Here is a 20,180-nt window from a genome sequence, read left to right on the forward strand (position 1 = left end):
GAATTGGATTCAGAGGAGCTCCATCTCTTCATACAGGAGATATTTCTTGGCTGCCTGTGGTGTGCCAGGCATGTGTGATTCCTGTGGGACAGGGCCAGACTGAGTGTGAACCCGGGTGACGGGAGTAAGGGGAAGGTCCTAATACCGGGAATGTTGACCATCCGGGTCTCCCCAGGTGCAGGCTGTGAGACTGATTGCTGAGGGCAAAGCCCCCAGAGTCCCTCAGCCTGAGGAAGGAGCCACCTACGAGGGCATTCAGAAGAAGGAAACAGCCAAGGTGAGTGCCAGGACTCCGCCCACCCTGAGGCCAGGCTGTGCTCAACTTGGGGTGAGAATCCCCCAGATTGTAATTGTTTAAGGCCAGAGGAGAGGGCTGCCCAGGCTGGGGAAGCGTGAGCTAAGCTGTGGACAGGGAAGGCATGCGAGCCCAGACAGGCAGGAGTCTGGGTCCTTTCTGGGTTTTTCTCCATTTCTCTTTAGGAAGAATGGGCAGGCAGAGTCCCCAGGAAGAAGTGTGTGTGTGTGTGTGTGTGTGTGTGTGTGTGTGTGTGTGTGTAAAATCAGCTGTCGTGCTGTCAGTCTCTAAGACGAGGGAGGACGAGAGGTAATTCAGTTCCTCAAAGCTGTCACATAGTGGAGTCTGTGGGCCATATCTCTGCTCTCTGCTCAGGGCTTCTGGGGTGCTATGTGGGGATCTGTGTGAGTCCTGTAGGCCAGGAGGAGCTGTGGGCGGCAGGGCACTATGGGATGGGCCTGCACTTTGTGCCGGGAACTCTGGGTAAGGCCTTTGCCATTTTAACCATGAACAGTAGCTCCCCTGCACCATTAGTTTATATTTACTCAACCTGCCGAAGTCTGAGGGTCAGAGAGCACCCGGAGCGTGGGTACCAGGGAGACACCCACCCAGCTCAGGAACGCAGACTAGTGTCTGAGAAGAAGCCGGACTCCCCGTTCTCTTCCCCGGGCATCACCTACTGCCACGGGCCCACAGGCTGGAGGGGAGGGCAAAGGTGTTGCCCAGATGGTCAGCAAGTGGAGAGAGACCTGCTAAGCAGCCCCGTCCTGCCCCCACAGATCAACTGGGAGCAGCCAGCAGAGGCCATTCACAACTGGATCCGTGGGAACGACAAGGTGCCGGGCGCCTGGACAGAGGCTTGCGGGCAGGTGTGTTCACGCGTGACTGGGATTGAGCTCGATGCACTGGTGTGCCCCACCGACTGCAGAACTGGTTGGCGAACAGCCACTGTCCTGAACTCCAACCCCACCCGAGTGCCCCCAGCCACCTCAGCCCCTCCCCCGGGACCATGGGACCTACCTGCCATCCAGTGGCTGAAGGATCAAGGCCTCCAGGCCCTGCAGCAAATCTGGGGTTGAGCTGTGCTGGTTGTAAAATATTTTGACGCTCACCCCTGGGGCTCGTAGAGACCCCTGGTCCACTTCTGACGTGGACTTAGCCCCAGGGGGAAGGGTAGCATGCTTAGGCCAGGGCTGGGTGGGAGGCAAGTCAGATGGTGCTTACAGGCTCTCTTGAGGGGTCAGGGTCTGGCAAGACCATAAGCAGGGACTTTGCACCCCATGGAGGGCAGTCCTATCCTCCACAAAGTCCCAGACTGTCCTAACCCCTCATCATTGACCAACCACCCAGACTTTGTCCGGGAGTGCCCCTGCTGCCCTCACCACCATGGAACCCATTTCAAAGTGGCCAGTGGTTGGTGGCACCCCCAGGGCTGGTGTCCTCACTGTGGTGTCTTGAGCAGATGTCCTCCCAATGTCTGTCTACCTGGGATCTGAGGCTGGAGCCAATACCAAAGGTCTTAGGGGCACACTGGGCTTCAGGGCTCCAGAGGCCACTGAGGCCTTGCTTGTGCCCCTTGAGGCAGAGTCCCAGGCCCGGAGAGCACTGTCCCCCGATCCCACGACATCTCCCTAGCCCTGCCCAGCCCTGTCCAGCCCCGCCTAGGCTGCCAGCAGCGGGGAGCTCTTCTCATTCACTGCCTTCTGGCTTTCCTGTCCTGTTTCCAAACAGAAGCTGACGTTTTTCAACTCCACTCTGAACACTGCAGGCCTGGTGCCTGAGGGAGAAGCACTGCCCATCCCGGGAGCCCACCGGCCGGGGGTGGTCACCAAAGCGGGACTGATCCTCTTCGGGAACGATGACAGAATGGTAACAGCGCTGCTGTGGGTCACATGTCCCTTGAGACTTCAAGGCCTCACCGACTTCTGCCCAGGGTTCTGGCCCTGCAGCAGACCCCAGGCTGCTGTGGAGAAAATAAGACGGCAGGCTCTAGGAGTCCATGTGTGCCCTTGACCACTGGGTCTGCCCACTTCCTGTTCCAGGAAGGCTGGCCTTTTGCTCTTTTGGACCAGGTGCCCTCCCCAGAGCTGGGTGTCCTGTGGGAGTGTCAGAATCAGGGGGAAGCCCCCTGCCAGGAGTCCTGAACTTGGGGCCTCATATTATCCTGCAGAGTGTCCACGCACCACTGGCGTGGTCATTAAAGCACCGTGCCTCAGTTTCCTTCTCTTTGAAGAGCCCTGGAGTCATGCCAGGCACATAGCATGCTCCGATTTGTATTAGCAGACTCTGCAGCTCAGAAACAGCTCATATTATGGAGCACTTTCTGTATTAAATTTAATTCTCCCAACAACCCCAATGAGATATGTATTAATATTCTACCCATTTTAAAGAGAAGGAAACTGAAGCACAGATATTAAAAACAAAAACAAAAACAAAACAAAAAAAAACCTAGTTTGTGGCAGAGGTGGGATTCAAACCCTAAAATTCTGACTCTGTGGCCCACCAGTTGGCCATGGTTCTCTATTAGTGCCACTGCGTGCATTGCTGAGCAGGTTGGGACCTTAAGATACCAGGAGCAGGGAAGAAAGAGGACAGGCAAGGGACTGTGAACACGTTAGGGAATTTTAACAAACCCCGGATGCTGACCCTTGGCTGCATTGCTGTGTGTGTGTACAGGCCAATTTATCATGACTGATAAATGCGGTTGGAAACCAGGTCTGTCTTGGATCACATTCCCTAGACGTGGTTCCTGAGGTGGGAAATTTCGTGCATATGATTTCTGGACCATTCGGGAGAGCAGGCTAGGACAGAGAGTTCTGGCACAGCCCAGCCTTAATCAGGACAGGCTCTGCAGCATGACTTACATCAGCTGATCATGTCCCGGCAACCTCACATTACTCAGTTCTCGATTTCTCCACCCCTGAGTTAGGGTGAGGATCAAAGATACATAGCCCCTGGCCTCTCTGTGCAGGACCATGTTTATCTGCCAACATAGAGGAGGACATGGGTACAGAAATAGGCCACTAACTGCCCACGCTTGTAGCAGGGCCCTTTATGAGGGAAGGGTACCATCTCCATCTCTGAGATATCCACAGGTACAGCAGAGCAAAGGGGAAGCCTTGGTGGAAACCCTTGTTTGAAACATCTCTTGGGACCTTCCAGCTGGGCATGGCTGGGCTTTAGCTCACAGAAAGCTCCAGAACCTATTCAAAAGACATTAAGCTAGGGGTCAGACATGGGACTTGGCACCAGATCTATTAGGGAATGTGTGGTACATGCCATTCCTACAGACTTATTATTAAACAGAGATGTCCTTCTCTACCCAACAGTACACCTGCTTCTCTTCCTACCTCACTATGTCCTCTGTCCCCCAGAGGGGCATATATGACCTTCACCAGATGTTCTCATGGGGCTTGGGGAGCTGAGGAGTTTGGTGATAGATTGTCTTCTCAATTAGTTTTCAAAGTAATGCTGAAATTATTTTGTCTAATGCACAGGCATCTGTTTTATAGAAATAATAAAGCCATTGCCCATAAGAGAATGAGAACATGATGGGGTGAGCGACAGGGAGAGCTGAGCATGAGCTTCAGTTTCCTCTGTGTCCTCACATAGCAGCCTCCCGACTGAACGCCCCACCTGCACCTGAGACTCCCTCTGCCTTTCTTGCAGTGAGGGCTGGGGAGGAAGCACAGTGCTCTCTGCAGACTTGCTCTCTTCCCTGCATCAGGGCAACCACAGGCCCTGAACAATCCTTTCTTGTGCAGCTGCTGGTTAAGAACATCCAGCTGGAGGATGGCAAGATGATGCCGGCCTCACACTTCTTCAGGGCAGAAGACAACAGCACCCTCGAGCTGACGGAGGCAGAACTGGCCACCATGGAGGCAGTGCGGGTGAGAGCACTTCAGGGCTACTGTGTGGTTGGGCAGGTCCTGCACTGTGCATGTGTTTTGTGACTCACACTCCCAGGAGTCAGGCTCTCTGCACTCTTTGTAGATGTGCTGGCCCCAGGCACAGTGTTGGTTCTATCCTGTCTTGGGGTTTTCTATGTCCTCTTGTCCCTTTTTCCTCTACCTCTGGAAGCCTGAGATTTGGTCAGTTGTCTATGACTCTTCTAGGGACTCATTGTCAGCATTGGACAAATGAAACAGACGCTCCTGGAATAGCTGAGTCAGGTGCCAAACCCAAGGCGTACCGTTAGGTTAGAGGGCTAGCTGGACAAACAAGCCCTCTGGAGCTTTCAGTTGAGTGGCATTCAGAGCAGTGAGATTATGTGCTTATTAGAGACCTGATTTCTGCAAGAATGGGCCTTACTCCCCCTGGCTGCCAGCACCACCTTTGCTCTGGCCCCGAGCTGCCTTTTTGCTCTGTCCTAGAGCTACCTTTCTGCCTTCCCACACTGCCCAGAGCCCAGAGTGGCTGGGGTGGTACAGAATGCCCCCGGCTGCTCAGTGTATGCAAATTAATCTGCCACCTTTGTTGAGTTAATTTGCATACTCACTCCTGATTGGCTTGTGGATGTTGCAAAGGTATGGCCAATTTGCATATTACTCTTTTATTAGTGTAGATCACATGTGTCAAACACAAGGCCCACGGGCCAAATCCGTCCCGCCAGGCCTTGCAATGTGGCCCGCACCGCGCTGTCATCACTGCACTCCGCTGCGTTTCCATCACAATGACAGTTTATGACTGTTCAGTAAACCATTCAGCCCGCGATTTAGGCTGGATTTTAGATTTTGGCCCCTTCTCTGATTGAGTTTGACACCCCTAGTGTAGATAGATATCAGCAGCCACATGGGTGGGTATGGATGTTGATGACAAGTACAGACCAGCAGGATTTATCAAGGGAGAGACAGGAGAATGCCAAGAACTTCCTTATTTGAAAGTTGAACATTTGAATGTCTGTTTAGAAAAAAGAAAAGAAAAACATATTCATTCAAAAAAATATTCTTGGACAATAAAAATTTTTTTTTTTAAATATTCTTGGAGCAATTGCTCTGGCCCCAGCCCTGTGTCCACTTTGGAGTTAAAGAGCCAGTTGGACAAACTGGCCCTCTGGAGCTTACAATTGAGTGGCATTCAGAGTGGCATGAGATTATGTGTTAATAGAGTTGGACTTGAGTCAAAAGCTGCTACAGCTGAGTCCATCTGTGAAATGGAAAGAATAAACCCATCTCTGTGGTTGTTGTGAGTGGTTGGAGGAGAGAATGCATATGAAAATGGTCAATTTAGTAGCATCTATTAGGATCTATAAAAATGTTGGCAAAGAGCCTAACAGTCATAAAAAAAAAAAATCAGGTACTTTCAGAGTGTGTACACGTAGAGTTCTAAACACTTCAGGGGTTGGCCAGGCCAGGACCTTCAGGCTCCTTGAAGCAGCTGCATCTTGGAGTACACAGAGAGCCAAGCCTGATACCGTGTACACATCAGGGGCTGCTGTCACCCAGCCAACACCTGCTCCCAGCTCCCCTGTGTTCTCACCATGCCTATTCTTTAGAGTGCCTGGAAACGGATTCTCCCCAATGTCCTGGAGGTAGAAGACTCCACCGATTTCTTCAAGTCAGGGGCCGCATCAGTGGATGTGGTGAGGTAAGGCCAGGAGTGGGGGGTCCCATCCCAGTTGTCTGAGGCTGTGCCACTCATCAGCCCAAAATGTAAGGGTGGGAAACCACCACCATTTGTTATAGTCATGATTATGCTTCTCAGTGATCCAGAAAGAACTCATGAGTGCAAGCCTGGCAGGCCACCCTGAATGGCTACACGTCAGTGGACTGGCAGGAGCTAGAACAGCTGAGTAGGGATGTACTACTGCTAGCTGGCTTCTCACCGCCATGCCTGGCACCTGGGCCAGGAAGGCTGGCAGCTGCTTTGCTGGCACCACTCACCAGGCATCTGCATGTGGTGGCTTGAGGACTTGGACTTTTCATGGTGCTGAGAACGAGACTGCCAGCAAACAGTGCAGGTGGCGTGGTAGCACCTTTAGTCACCCAGCCTGGAAAGTCTCCCCATCGAGTCACTGCCCCTGACTTGACTGGTCTCAGCAGTCACAAGCCTGTTCAGACTCAGGGGCAGGGGCAGGGGTCTGAGACCTACCCCTTCAATGGGAAGAGAATCAGTTAATGTATGACTGTTTTAAAACTGCCATAAGCTTCAATACCCCCAGTGGAAGCTGAAGTGTGCAGAAGGTGGGGGTTGGGGGAGAACAGGCAGGCTGGGCCTGAGCAAATGAATCTAACCTCACAAGTGTTCCGATCAGATGTATGTTGCGGGTAAAGGAATCATGATTTTAATATTTTAAAAATTGAGATATAAGTTTATGTACAGTGAAATGCACAGATCTTAAGACAGAGTTTGGTAGGCTTTGGTTTAACTTGTGTAACCCACACAAGCTATATAATATATAACCTATAGATGATGTGATATCTTTCATATACAACATAAGTTTTATCTTGGTCAAGATAGATACCAGTTCACCCCAGGAGGTTCCCTCCTCTTCCTTTCCAGTCAGTAGCCGCATGGCTCACAGACAATCTGTCACCATAGATTAGTTTACCTATTCTTCAACTTCCCATGAATTGCCCTGCCTTCCATTTAACAGTGTATAAAAAGAAGGTTCAGGATTAAAAAGAAAAAGAGCTCGGTCAGTGTGGCTCAGTGAGTGAGCATCAACTCATGAACCAGGAGTTCACCAATTCGATTCCCAGTCAGGGCACATAAAAAACATAGTTTAAAATAAAAAAGGGAAAATAATGCCTCTTCCCAAGGTCCCACTTTCAAAATCTCCTTTCCTGCAGGCTGGTGGAGGAAGTGAAAGAGCTGTGCGATGGTGTGGAATTGGAAAACGAAGACGTTTACATGGCAACCACCTTCAAGGACTTCATCCAGCTGTTAGTGAGAAAGCTGCGAGGGGATGACAAAGAGGGCGAGTGCATCATTGACTACGTGAGTTCCGGGCTTCCCCACGTGGGCATGACCCTATAGACCCCTCAGCATCTACTGCTATGGATCCAAAAGAACACATGGGGTAACCTGGATGTACAGAAAGGCAGGACCCCCCAAGTGCCCGCCTTTCAGTGTCCCAAGCTCTCCCTGGCCGCTCTGGAGAACCTGAGGATGCCAGGGCATAGGGCAAACTCAACAGAGGAAAGTTTTGTCTAAGGCTCAGTATGTAGGTTAAGTTCTGAGTCACAAGACACGAGACTAGGATAATAGGAAGAGGCACTTACCAAGCATTTCTCTCCCTCTTTCTCCTTTGTTGATTTTTCCAGCTAGACCTCTACTGTGCCCACAGTCCCTCCTAGATTATCTGCCTCAACTCTGGTGCCCCTGGGTGGCCCTAGCCCCTGGTTCTGGTATGACCTTCTCCTCCATTTGTGAGGGCAGTGGCTTCCTGCTGTTACTGCTGTCTGGGTTGATTCATGGCTTCTCAGCTTTCCATCACCTGTGTTATCAATTCTCTGCATTAAATTATTTTTGTTGAAATGCCAGGGGGTGTTGGGGGGGGGCTGGGGAAGAAAGCAAGGAAGAGAGAAAGGAATTGGGAGTGTTTTCCCAACAAGGAAAAAGATGTTGCTATACACTTAGCTTGTATTATGGAAGAGTGAGGAAGTAATTGCAAGTCTGTTTCTTAGAAAAACTATTTATCCTTTAATCCTCACCTGAGGATTTATTTATTTATTTATTTATTTATTTATTTGAGAGAGAGAGAGAGAGAGAGAGAGAGAGAGAGAGAGAGAGAGAGGGGAAGGGAGAAAGAGAGAGAGACATATCGATCAGTTGCCTTCCATGTGTGCCCAGACTAGGAATCAAATCTACTACCTTTTTGGTGTACAGGACAATGTTCCAAGCAACTGAGCCACCCAGGTAGGGTATTTCTTAAAGACACTCTTGAAAATTATCTCTAGGTTTTCTCGGTACAAACTCCCTCAGCAATTAGCTTTGGGGTAGTTTGTTTGGCTGGTAGTTTGAAACAAAAGCTGATGCAGAAAACACGGGTGGTTAGGATGGACCTTAGGTTGGCTATAGCTTTGTGAACAAATGACTGCGGAACAGGTTTCCCAGACTCTCCTGCATTCAGCCTGGAATTGCAGATATTTAGGTGAGTGAGTAGTGGGGCTGATGTCATGTCTGGTGACTTACAAGGGCCTGTCCACCTACTTCCTGTGTGTGAAGGCCAAGCAAACAGCCTGAAGTCACACAGTAGGTAAGTATCAGGGCTAGGACTTCAACCCAGGCAGTCTGGCCTCATGCGTGCCAATAGTTGTCTATCCATCTGTGTTTCCCATGTCTCCAGGTGGGTTTGTGCCACCCAATGATGCCCATTTGGGAAGAATCCACACTACAGCTTAAGCCTGTGAAACCTTTCTTTCCAGGTGGAAAAGGAAGTGAACAAGCTGACCCTCCGAATGCCCCACCAGCTCTTCATTGGGGGCACATTTGTGGATGCTGAGGGTGCCAAGACCTTTGAGACCATCAACCCGACAGATGGAAGTGTGAGTGCAGGCCCAGCAGCTTCTTTTTCCTCCCTCCCACTGCTCCCCCATCCATGGTCTGCTTGCCCATCTACTCCCCTATATGATACTGGGGTGGGGGGTGATCCTGGCCCAGGGGAATCTCTGCTTGGACACAAAAGGACTGCAGACCATCGCCAGTCCTCCCTACAGCAATGACATTGAGGGAGGTATAGTGTGGAAGGGTTGGTGGGGGGTTGGGGCAGGACTCTAAAGAGCCTGCTCTGGAAACTGGAATGAATTTCAAACAATTCCTTCCCCTCCACACGTCAACAGTTATCTCAGCATGGCCCTACCTTCTCGAATATTTGTACCCTAATGTCTGGAAATTCTTCCTTGAATTCTATGTTTGTCTGGATTCTTGACTATGGCCCTCTTACATCATGACCATGTATGCACACATTCTCACACACGGGCATACTTGAGGCAACATTTACTCTTACAAGTATCTACCAAATGTTTTCTATCCGGCCCCATCTTACTAGTACAGTATTGCTCCAGCCCCTGCAGAAAATAGGGGATCTTTGGATGGAAGTTTAAAGAAATTGCTTTACAAAGAGAAGGACAAGGTGTGGGGACACAGACAAAGTGCCCTCGGCAAAAGCATGGAGTGCCGTTAGCACCTCACAGCCTGTTTTGGGGGTCTTGGGTTGGAGGCTGTGTGGACAGGGCTGCCCAGCAGGCACTATCTGTAGTGACCAGCAAGAAAGCCGTGGCCTTAGCCCTCCAGCCCCTCTCTTCCGCCTGCACCCAGGCCTGTGCTGTGGACCATATGTGTCCACAGCACAGGCATGCAATGCAGATAGGGGACAGGTCTAGGCATCCCCAATGTCTATTTTTATTCCACATAAAAAATAAACCTTTGCCTGGGACTCACTAAATGAATGGATCTATGCTCTCAGTTTGAAAATGCTCAGCCTTAGTTGTCAGCCAAAGACTGTTGCCCTGTGTTGGCTCAGTGAGAAGGTTATGAGAAGGTCCTGTATGTAGAAACACAAATATACTTTCCCATGGCCTCATCTTACTCTGGCTGTACCCTCCCCGTGCCCTTCCATTGGTAGAATTTCTCCTCTGAGTGCACCCAGGTGGCGGGGGAGCAGGCAGGTGTGTCTGTGTCCACTGAGCCCAGGGAAGGCTTCAGAGTTCTGCTCCACCACAGGTCATCTGCCAGGTGGCCCTGGCCCAGGCCAGCGATGTTGACAAGGCAGTGGCTGCTGCAAAAGATGCCTTTGAGAATGGATTGTGGGGGAAGATCAGTGCCCGAGACCGGGGCCGGCTCCTGTACAGGTGAGAGCCACACACCCACCTGTCAGCTCCCACCACCTTCAGCTCAGAGCCAGGATGGATGCTGGGCATGCCTTCACTTTAGTTTCAAGGCTTCTTGGAGCACCCCTCCATTAGGAAGCCACTGGCTAATGACCTAGAGCCTCTGAAGATCAGTCAGAGCTATGAATGTATATGCCTGGGCTGGTGGCGGTGAGCTGCTGGCCCTGGAATAGGGACCCTGTGGTAGATGGTGTTAGCCCAGAAAAAAGTGCCTTTCTCTGGAGATGCTCTCCTTCCATCTGGCGGTGCATGTGATAACCCCACTGACAACAAAGACAGTGAGGAGGTGGTGCCAGGCACCGCTGTAAAGGGAGACTCCACCAGGATGGACAGATGTGTCAGGGCCTGAGAACTCCCGGTGACCTGCTCCCTGCCCCATGCAGCCTTCTAGTCCCCAGGGAGGAGGCATGCCCATTGTATGCCCATTGCTGCCCTGGAATTTCCCTGAGACATGGCTGCTGCAGAGTGTCCCTGGTTCAATGAGGGAAGTAGTGCTACCAATGGATTTTATGGAATATGGAATACGTTATAGGAATAAGACATGATGCAATTGTGGGAGCAGCGGGCAAGACAGATCCAGAGGGAAGAGTTAGAGAAAGTCACTAGTCAGCTCCCCAGAACCGCAGGGAGATAAGACAGATCCTCCCTAGGAATCTGGGGAGCCAGCCATACCTAGCTGCCAGAGCGGGATCCATCTCCCTCCCTTCCTCCATGCCTTGGCCAGGTTGGCAGACCTCATGGAGCAGCATCAGGAGGAGCTGGCCACCATCGAGGCTCTGGATGCAGGTGCTGTCTACACCCTGGCCCTGAAGACCCACGTGGGCATGTCCATCCAGACCTTCCGCTACTTTGCTGGCTGGTGTGACAAGATCCAGGTGGGGAGTGGGCTCCTTCCCATTGCAGGAGCACTCACACGGGCAGGCCTGGCCCGGTAGGGAGGTCCAAGGGCAGCACATTACTCTGGATGTTGTAGAACAGCATCATACATCATCGGGGAGGTTTGAGCCTCCTACCCCTCTCGGTAGTGGGGATGTCAGGACACAGACAAAACCTTGCTCTTCCCTGGGCCCCAGGGGCAGGCTGGCTGCCCAAAGGGAAGGGAAGAGAAACTGGGCTGGTACTTCCTACTGACAACCCCCCCACCATGCTTTTTCCAGGGCTCCACCATCCCCATCAACCAGGCCAGACCCAACAGAAACCTGACCTTGACCAGGAAGGAGCCAATCGGGTGAGTCCCAGCAGGGGGTGGCGAGTGGCCACACCCCAGGTGCTTTCACACAACACAATGTGTGGGGCACAGATACCGTCTTCTGTTTAAGTATTTATCCAACATCTATTTATTTGCCAACTACTATGTGGCAGACATTTCAGGGGCTGGAGATAAAACAATGATAAAAACTGATGGAAATTTATGTTCTCAGATAAAAACAGCTTCCACTTCCACGCACCTGTTCTGTGCCCGGCACTATTTTAACTACTTTATAAACATAATTTTACGTAATCCCCACAAAAACTCTATATGGGTCATGGAGGAAAACAGACAGTACACTCTAAAAAATGCATGTGAAACGGTATAATAGTTAATGTGCTTTAAAATGAGGGACTCCCACGCAGCCCAAGGAACAGAAATACTGAGGGAGAACGAGGCAAGAGCAGAGTGGAAGGAAAAATGAAAGTACCCAGTCAGCATAGACAAGACTAGGGACTGGGGAAATGACTCAAACCCAGCAGAAGAGGGCCCTATATCACCATCAGATGGCCCAAAGGCCCAGGATGAGGAGGCTGTGGAAGCAGGAAAACCCCTCCGTGAGCCCCCAGGGAGGGGTGAGGCTGCAGGGAGGTGGCATGAACTACAAGGCAGGGGTTCCCCAGACCAGGCCAAGCAGCCGAAGCTATGGGGAAAAGAGGAGAATTGCTTGCCTGGTGCTGAGAAAAAGAAAAGGCCAGCTCTTCCCGATGTTCAGAAAATATTGGAAAACTTATGAGCCCATCTCGCTGCTTCCCCTAATGTCTTCCGGGGGCTCCCAGTGCACCTAGAATGAAATCAAACTCCTGACTTTGGCTGCCTGCTTGGTGTGGCCTGGTGCCCTTGATCCCATCCCCTCACTGGGCTCAGCCAAGTTGGCCTCCTCATGGACCCTGGACCCTTTACATCCGTGCTGCTCTCTGGGTATTCACATACCCTCCCCCCTCCAACTTTTGGTCACTTAGGCATCTCTTGTGGTGACCTCCTCCCCAAGTGTGGTCTGCAGTCTCATTTTGTTCTCTGCAAGATACACGTCCCCCATCTGCTGCTGCTGCTCAGTGCCCCAGTGACCCCAGGAGTGGGCCACAGCCACCTCCCCCCTCCCTCAGCATCACACTGGCTCAACCTCCCTGGGGCCAGTGGTCTCTCGTTAGTGAGAGGAAGGTGCCAGCTCCCATCATCCAGGCACAGTGGACAGAACCCCCGGACAGGCGGGAATCACCCGGAAGTGAAGCACAGCAGGGTAGTGGCTAGGAGGTGCAGGCCTCCGCACTGGGGGAGCCAAGACCATGAGGCTTCCATAAAGAAAGGCCACGGGACTGGATGAGGCTCAGAGGCGAATGAAAGAGTGTTCTTGTGGCAGCTTAGCCACGGATGGAGTCATCTTGTCCTTGTGTCCCACGCCCCCGATGGCTTTGACCCCATGCCAGGCTCGCTCTGCAGACCCAGCCCGGGGGCCGCAGCCTTTCCCCTATATTGACAAGTTTGGGGGTTTGCTCAAGCCCCATAACAAGCTGGGAGGCTCACACAACACACAGGCGTTGTCTTGGCATTTTGGAGGTGGAAGTCCCAGATCAAGGTGTCTATCGGGGTTGGTTCCTTCTAAGGCCACGAGGGAGAATCTGCCCAGGCCTCTCCCCCAGTTTGTGGTAATTTCCGGCAATCTTTGCCGTTGCCTGACTCTGTCTTCATGTTCGCACAGAGCTCTCCATGTGTCTGTCTTTTCACATGGCGTGCTCCTCAGAAGGGCAGCAATCATATTGTCTTAGGCCAGTGGTTGACAAACTCATTAGCCAACAGAGCCAAATATCAACAGTTCAAAGATTGAAATTTCTTCTGAGTGCCAAATTTTTTTGAACTTAAACTTCTTCTAACGCCACTTCTTCGAAATAGACTCGCCCAGGCCGTGGTATTTTGTGGAAGAGCCACACTCAAGGGGCCAACGAGCCATATGTGGCTCTCTAGCCTCGGTTTGCCGACCCCGGAGTTAGGCATCCACTCTACTTCAGCAAGATCTGAGCTTAACTAATGACACCTGCCACCACCTTATTTCCAAAGGAGGCTACCTTCTGAGATTCCAGAATTGGGATTTCAACAAACGAGTTTTGGAGGGCGCACAATCCAGCCCATGAGGGTGGGACTTATTTCTCTCGCATCTTTCCTGTTGTGGAGACCCCACAGCCCAGCCCCCTCCCTTTCTGTGGTGACCTCACCACTACCCTGGGAACACTCACTCTGGCCCTTCTCCCTGCCTTGTCCCTTTGGGTTTTCTGGGTGCACATGGTGTGGGAAAGTGGCTTTCCTAACCCCTCAGGATGCCCCATCACTCCCAGGATGGCATGGGGGCCCCTAAGCCTGCCTCTGCACCCACTCAGCCCCCACCTTGCTCCCACTCTGCCCTCCCCTACACCCTGTGGCTTCTCACCGCCCCCTCCCACTGCCTGGATTCAGCTAAGCGGTACTCCTTGGGGAGCATCCTCTGATGGTGATGGTAGTCATGGAGATGATGATGATGACAATGAAAACAGTCGCATAGTCAGTGTGATGCTCTTGCGTGCACTAGTTCCTACAGGGGAGGGGGAGAGGGAGGGCCACATGCCTGCTGGGACCACAAGTTTCATCAGCAGGCCCCTCAGCACCGTGGGGTGGCCTCCCCTCCACGGAGACACCTCCCTGCCAGAGGCTTTCTCCTCCACCGAGAGGTGGTGCAGCACTGGGCTCCAGGGCTTAATGCAAAGCAGGCAAACCTTATCAGGCTTCCCAGGCTGACTCCATGTTTCTCATCTTCATGGGACTGACCCTGGCCTCATATCAGGGAGAACCCTCTTCCACATCCTCCTGGCCCACTCTTGTGACCCTGGACCCTGTCCCACACCCCTCCAGCCTGCCATGTCACCCTGGACCCTCTCTCAGGCCCTGCTAGCTGCCAGGTCCTTACCCATGCCTGCCTGCTGTTACTCCGCCCATTGCCTGATGCCTCGCCCTACCAAACTGCAGCACTAGACTGGTCTCATGGCTCCAATCAGACACCGTTCAGTGTCCCTTGCCATCATGCCCTGGGAAGGGGGCCTCCAGCAGGACCTTGGGCGCCACACCAGGAAGCCTGGCCCTGGAGCGGCTAACAGCCCTGGGAGAGAGCAGGAGGTGGGAGGTCCGCGGTGGGCAGCCCGCTGAGTGGAGAGGTGAAGGCTTCTTCTTTTGGGCGGCAGGGTCTGCGGCATCATCATCCCCTGGAACTACCCGCTGATGATGCTCTCCTGGAAGACGGCCGCCTGCCTGGCTGCTGGGAACACAGTGGTGATCAAGCCTGCCCAGGTGGGTATGGGCAGGGCCCGACGGCTCTGGGGAAGCACCTGTAAGGGAGGAGCCAGATGGTCCCTTCGCCCTTGGCCCACCCCCGTCCTGGTTTCTCCTCAAGGAAGGAAGGGCACTGCTGATGGGAGCTGGCCTGCTGTGCCCCCACAAACTGCACCACTAGCCTGGTCTCATAGCTCCGACCAGAAACCGCTCAGTGTCCCATGCCATCGTGCCCTGGGAAGAGGGGCTGCACCAGACTGGATACACTGCCCCTGCAGGGTCTGCAAAGTCAGACGGGAGCTGCCTCCAGCAGGACCTTTGGTGCCATGTCAGGAAGCCTGGCCCTGGAGTGGATGGAAGGCCTGGGAGAGAGGAGGAAGCTGGAAGGGCCAGGGCCAGCCATAGCAGACTTTGTTCTTTCAGCCCTGGGGTGGCTGTGTCAGGATAACCCTGGGGTGGCTGTGTCAGGATGACCCTGGGTCAGGATGGCTGTGCTTGTGTTTGTATCTGCCTGGTGAGTGGAGTCAGGTATTTCTCCATAGACACAAGAATTCTGGATTGGGGAAGCAGAAACCCTGCTTGGTGCCCCATGCTCTGAGAGCCTGCAGTGGTCTCACAGCCAGCAATGGCCTATTAGAGAGCAGGTGCTGCAGTTTTACAGCCTGCAGTGGTCTATTAGAGAGCAGGTGCTGTGACCTCACAGCCTACAGTGGTCTCTCAGTCTGCAGTGGCCGACACCCCATTGATTTGACCCCTGAGCCTTGGCTTGGTGGTGGGTGGGCATAGCCTTACCAGACAGGAAAGTTACCTGGGTCACCAATTAAATCCCTCTTTCTCCAGAAGGTCAGTTGCTAGCTGGTCAAGGGCAGGACACCACCCCCAGCAGTGAAGTGGTGATCAGAGTCACAGCTGGACCCTGGAGCAGCAGGCTCTCCTTGGTTGAGGTGCTGCCAGAGCTCAGCACATGGGCAGCTAAGGTGGCACCACAGCTAGAGAAGGAGCAGTTTTTCTGAGGAGGCAGGAAGTGGGTATGCCCTGCAGCCCTCTGAGTATGATGCCCTGCTGGGCAGTCCTCAGACTCTGCACTGCCTGATGGTTCAGTGTAAACCGTGACACATGCAGAAAGGGGTCCAGGCCTGGCTGAGGGGCTGAGGCCCTGCCAGGAGAAAGTGAGGTTAGCAAGCCCTGTTCTGGGCTCCCAGCTGGAGCACAAGGGAAGCGGACTGGTTGGTGGTGCCACTATGATGAGGCATAGACATGGCTTCCCCGAGGGTCTTCCTGCCATGGCTGCCCCTCCCTGCTTGCTACCTAGGCTGCTGGGAAAGGAGGGCAGAGCCCCACTTCCCAATCCCCTCTGACCCAGTCTTCTTTCCTGCCTCCTTAGGTGACCCCACTCACAGCCTTGAAGTTTGCAGAGCTGTCCTTGAAGGCTGGCATTCCCAAGGGCGTGATTAACATTATCCCAGGATCTGGTAAGGGTGTGAATGGGGACGTGGGCATCTGGGGGATCCAGGGCTCCAGGCAGCTGGAGATACACTTGGTCAGCACTAGGTCTACTGCATTATGTGCCCTGGCAGGCGAGCAACCCATTGCAGAGCCAGTGGGAAGGGGGAGAGGTGACCCTGGAGCCTAATTGAAGGGGGGATCTGAGGGGTGAATAGGAATTAGCCACATTTGGGGACAGGGGCAGGGCTTGCAGTAAAGTGGAAGGCCGTGGGATAAAGGGCAAGCTAGGCTCCAAGCATTCCAAACAGGTAGGCAGTGAACGCCTGGGTCTGCACACCTGGGCCCTCCACACCCAGTCTCTCCATGCCCGGGGCCCTCCTGGCCAGGCTGCATCCCCAAGGAAGGCCTTTTGGAGTCTGTGATGCTGGGGCACCACCACCCCCACAGCCAGGCCAGGCAATCCTGGGTCTTTGCTGGAGACCCTGTAAAAGCTGGAAGTCTGGGTACCTGCACCCTTGGGTGTCCACCTTGATAGGTTGAAGACTGTACGAGTTTGCTTGGGCTGTTGTAACAAAATGCCAGACTGGGGGCATAAACAATAGGTATTTAGTCCTGGCTGAGTAGCTCATTTGGTTAGAGAGCCTCGTCCTGATACACCAAGGTTGTAGGTTTGGTCTTGTCAGGGCACATACAAGAATCAATCAATGAATGCATGGATGTGTAAGTGGAACAACAAATCAGCATCTCTCTCCCTCTTGCTCTTTCTCAAAATCAATAAACTTAAACATTTAAAAATACACAGACATATGTTTCTCATAGTTCTGGAGGCTAAAAGTCTAAGATCAAAGTGTGAGAAGGGTTGGTTCCTTCAGAGGCTTCTCCCTGTGTCTTCTCGGGACATTTCCACTGTGTGTGTGTCTGTCTAGTCTGCTCTTATACGGACACCAGCCAGATTGAGTTAGGCATCAGAACCCTGATTGGATGGGTTGATGACTTCATTTCACCTTGATTACTTCTTTAAAAAGCCTGTCTCCAAATGCAGTCACATCTGAAAAAACTGGGGGTCAGGGCTTCAACATGTATGTTCAATGGTAAGCAAAGGTAATGGCCACCATAGCGAGGAGGTATCTTCAGACCCAAAGATGAAGCAGGCCACTCCATAGATGTAACAGGATTTATTGGAGGTTAATTTACTTATGGGAAGATTGAATCAGAGTGGAAGAGATGACCCAGCAACTCTATGGCTACATTTAAGGAACACAGATAATCCTCTAGAAAGCTTTGGTGTACTTGCTAAAGACAGTGAGGTTGGTCCAAAGTCACAGCAAGAAGCTTAGCAATGAAATGAAATCCAGGACACAGAGATGGGGTTGGTTTTGTTCACGTCTACATCTATACAATATGGATTTTGAGGAGATACAAGTGTGCTCTTAACAGGGAGCAAGATCCAGAAGACCTCAGGAACCGATAGTGCTAAGCACACAGGGCACGAGTTGGACATAGGAGGGTAAAGAGGCTCATGCCTCTCCACCCCAGCATCTCGGGAACCACCTGACTCCTTCCCCTCCCCCGCCTACTCCCACCCGCAGGTTCAGAGGCTGGCCAGAGTCTCTTAGACCATCCTGATGTGCGAAAAATTGGGTTCACAGGCTCCACAGAGGTGGGAAAGCACATCATGAAAAGGTAGGTGGTTTGGGTGTGTGGGAGAAGCCACCTGTGGTGCTGGTCCTGGCACCTGGAACTGGTGCTGTGTGTGAGCTCGATCCTGCTCCTCAGCCTCCATGTGCGTGCAGTCCCCGCAGGCCCGGTTAACACAGGCTCTGATTGCTAGTGTGTGGCATGCTCTTGATATGGGCGGTGGTAGCTGCTTCGTGGTGCTCCCTTGGATGGGTGGGATGCTGGAGCTCAGGTGGCTGCTGAGCGCCTGGGATAGAGCTGCTCTGAATTGGAATGTGATGGGGAGTGTAAAAGACATTGGGTTTTCAAAACTTAGCACACAAAGTAAAGCATCTCAATAATTGTTATATTAATAATTTTATATTATCACTAGGGGCCCAGTGCACAACATTTGTGCACTGAGGGGGTGTTCCTCAGCCCAGCCTGTGCCCTTTTGCAATCCAGGAGCCCTCAGGGATGTCTGACAGATGGCTTAGGCTCGTGGGGAGCAGGCCTAAGCTGTTAGCTGGACATCCTCTGCCCTGAAGGCGGGCCACTGCACTTGCCTCATCTGCCTGGCTTGTGGCTGAGTGGTGCTCCCCCTGTGAGCATCTGCCCCCTGGTAGTCAGTGAGTGACATAGCAAATGGTCATTCTGAGGCTTGGTCAATTTGCATATTACCCTTTTAATATATAGAACTGGTTGAAATGATAACATTTTTTATTAATTGTGTTAAATTAAAAATATTCGTTAATTTCACCAGTTTTGCTTTAGGTTGTTTTGTTTTGTGTTGTTATGTTTTGTTTTTAATGTGCTACTAAGAAAAAGTGTCATTACACATGTGGCTAAGATTCTGTTCTATAGCAATAGATGGCAGTGATCTAGGATGTCCTCTAATTTTTTATTCCATGGGCTTTGGCCATAAACTGACTGGGTTGTGTGTTTCAAGCTCTGTCGCTAATTCACGATTGGCCTCAGGCCAAGCTCTGACCATTTCAGGCCTCAGTTTCCTCACCAGTTCACTGAAGGCAGTTTACAGGCTTGGTAATTCCAGTCTGCAAAGCAGAAGAGCTTGGAATGGTACATAGGGCAGATCCCAGGGCGGAGTGCATAACCCTGGTTGCCCCACCCACTGAAGCTGAATTTCTGGGGTGGGCGTTGGGTATCTGCCTTTTGAGTGATGGGTGCAAATAGAGAGTAGCTAAGGGTTCTTCTGAGTTGATCGACCTTCAGGATTTCCAAGGACACATGACCACTCATTTCTGTCTCTGTTCCAAGAGTCACATGTGAAAGGAGTCCAGCTACATCATGACAGTTCTGCAGGGAGAAAGGCTTCTCTTGTGTTAAAACTAATGCAGAGCAATGCTGTCTTTCCCGGGGTCTTTTCTGAAGCCTTTGACCCCACAACTCCACGGGCCTCTCTGTGCCCCTTGGTCCTGCACAGGCCCTGTGTGAGCCAGCCTGGGCCGTTACCCCCTTCTCAAGTGGGCACCATGGCAGAGGATGTCCAATTAACAATGACCTCATGTAACATCCATTTTTGGGTCAGAAGCCACAGCCAGTTGGCTGGTGGATCATGTCTTTAGGGCCAGTAGAGGCTGATGTCAGCCTGTGATGCACCAGGCAGGGCTGGCTGTTCTGATTTATTTTGAGTGCAGCAGAGCAAGCCTCGGTATTGAAGAGAAGGAAGGTGCAGAGAGCGAGGGACTGAAGGATGGACAGACAGACAGGTGACAAAGCAGGAAGATAACTGCCGGTAATCATAGCAGTTCATTTACCTCTTCTGACTCAGAAGCTGGCCAGTCTCTTCTGTGATGTGTGGGTGACAGTCACGTTCACATGCGTGTGTGAACGTGTAGAGGAAGGACTCAGGAAATGTCCACTTTGAGAACTCCAGGGAAGAAGGGTTTGGTGAGCAGCATTCTGTGGCTCTGCAGCTGCTGTCTTCCCAGGATCCTCTCCACAGCCCTGTGGATGGTGCCTGAAACAGGGGAGTCCTCCTCCTGCAGTCAGTCCTGAGTGAGGAGCCCCCTGCCCTGTATGATGCCTCGTGTTCCCCTGGCCCAGTCCATGAGGGTCTCTTTGAGGACAGTATCCGTAGGTCCATTTTGTGTCCACTGAGGCAACAGGCACAGGACCCCTAGCTACTCCTGTTTGCACCCATCGTTAAAAGCCTACAGAACTACGGCTGCCCCGGGTAGGAATGATTGTCTGATTTATTAGTTAGACACTATGGAATGCCTACTTGCATGCTCAGACAAATGCCTGCCCACCCTGTGGGCCTTAGGCTCAGGTGGAGGGGGTCAGACAAATGCACCGTGGTGCCCGGGAGCTTGGATCTTACATGGGGCTGACAGGGCAGGCACCCTAACAAGACAGCTCGGGAACAGAAACCTGTAGGGAGTGA

The 20,180-nt window shown here is 52.3% G+C and overlaps 1 protein-coding gene across 2 annotated transcripts in view; it reads left to right on the forward strand.

Moving 5' to 3' along the window:
• Positions 1-20,180, forward strand: part of ALDH1L1 (aldehyde dehydrogenase 1 family member L1) — a 40,182-nt gene that overhangs the window by 9,413 nt on the left and 10,589 nt on the right. For both annotated transcript variants that reach the window (XM_045574293.1, XM_045574294.1), the window contains exons 5-17: positions 176-277; positions 1,075-1,164; positions 2,027-2,164; positions 4,060-4,185; positions 5,790-5,881; positions 7,087-7,234; positions 8,665-8,784; positions 9,962-10,089; positions 10,853-11,003; positions 11,286-11,356; positions 14,584-14,689; positions 16,056-16,143; positions 17,707-17,800. In XM_045574293.1, coding sequence (XP_045430249.1) covers positions 176-277; positions 1,075-1,164; positions 2,027-2,164; positions 4,060-4,185; positions 5,790-5,881; positions 7,087-7,234; positions 8,665-8,784; positions 9,962-10,089; positions 10,853-11,003; positions 11,286-11,356; positions 14,584-14,689; positions 16,056-16,143; positions 17,707-17,800 — 1,454 coding nt within the window. The remainder of the gene's footprint in view (positions 1-175; positions 278-1,074; positions 1,165-2,026; positions 2,165-4,059; positions 4,186-5,789; positions 5,882-7,086; positions 7,235-8,664; positions 8,785-9,961; positions 10,090-10,852; positions 11,004-11,285; positions 11,357-14,583; positions 14,690-16,055; positions 16,144-17,706; positions 17,801-20,180) is intronic.

The sequence above is a fragment of the Pipistrellus kuhlii genome, unplaced genomic scaffold, assembly GCF_014108245.1.
Source record: "Pipistrellus kuhlii isolate mPipKuh1 unplaced genomic scaffold, mPipKuh1.p scaffold_m20_p_6, whole genome shotgun sequence".
In the NCBI taxonomy this organism is placed as follows: domain Eukaryota; kingdom Metazoa; phylum Chordata; class Mammalia; order Chiroptera; family Vespertilionidae; genus Pipistrellus; species Pipistrellus kuhlii.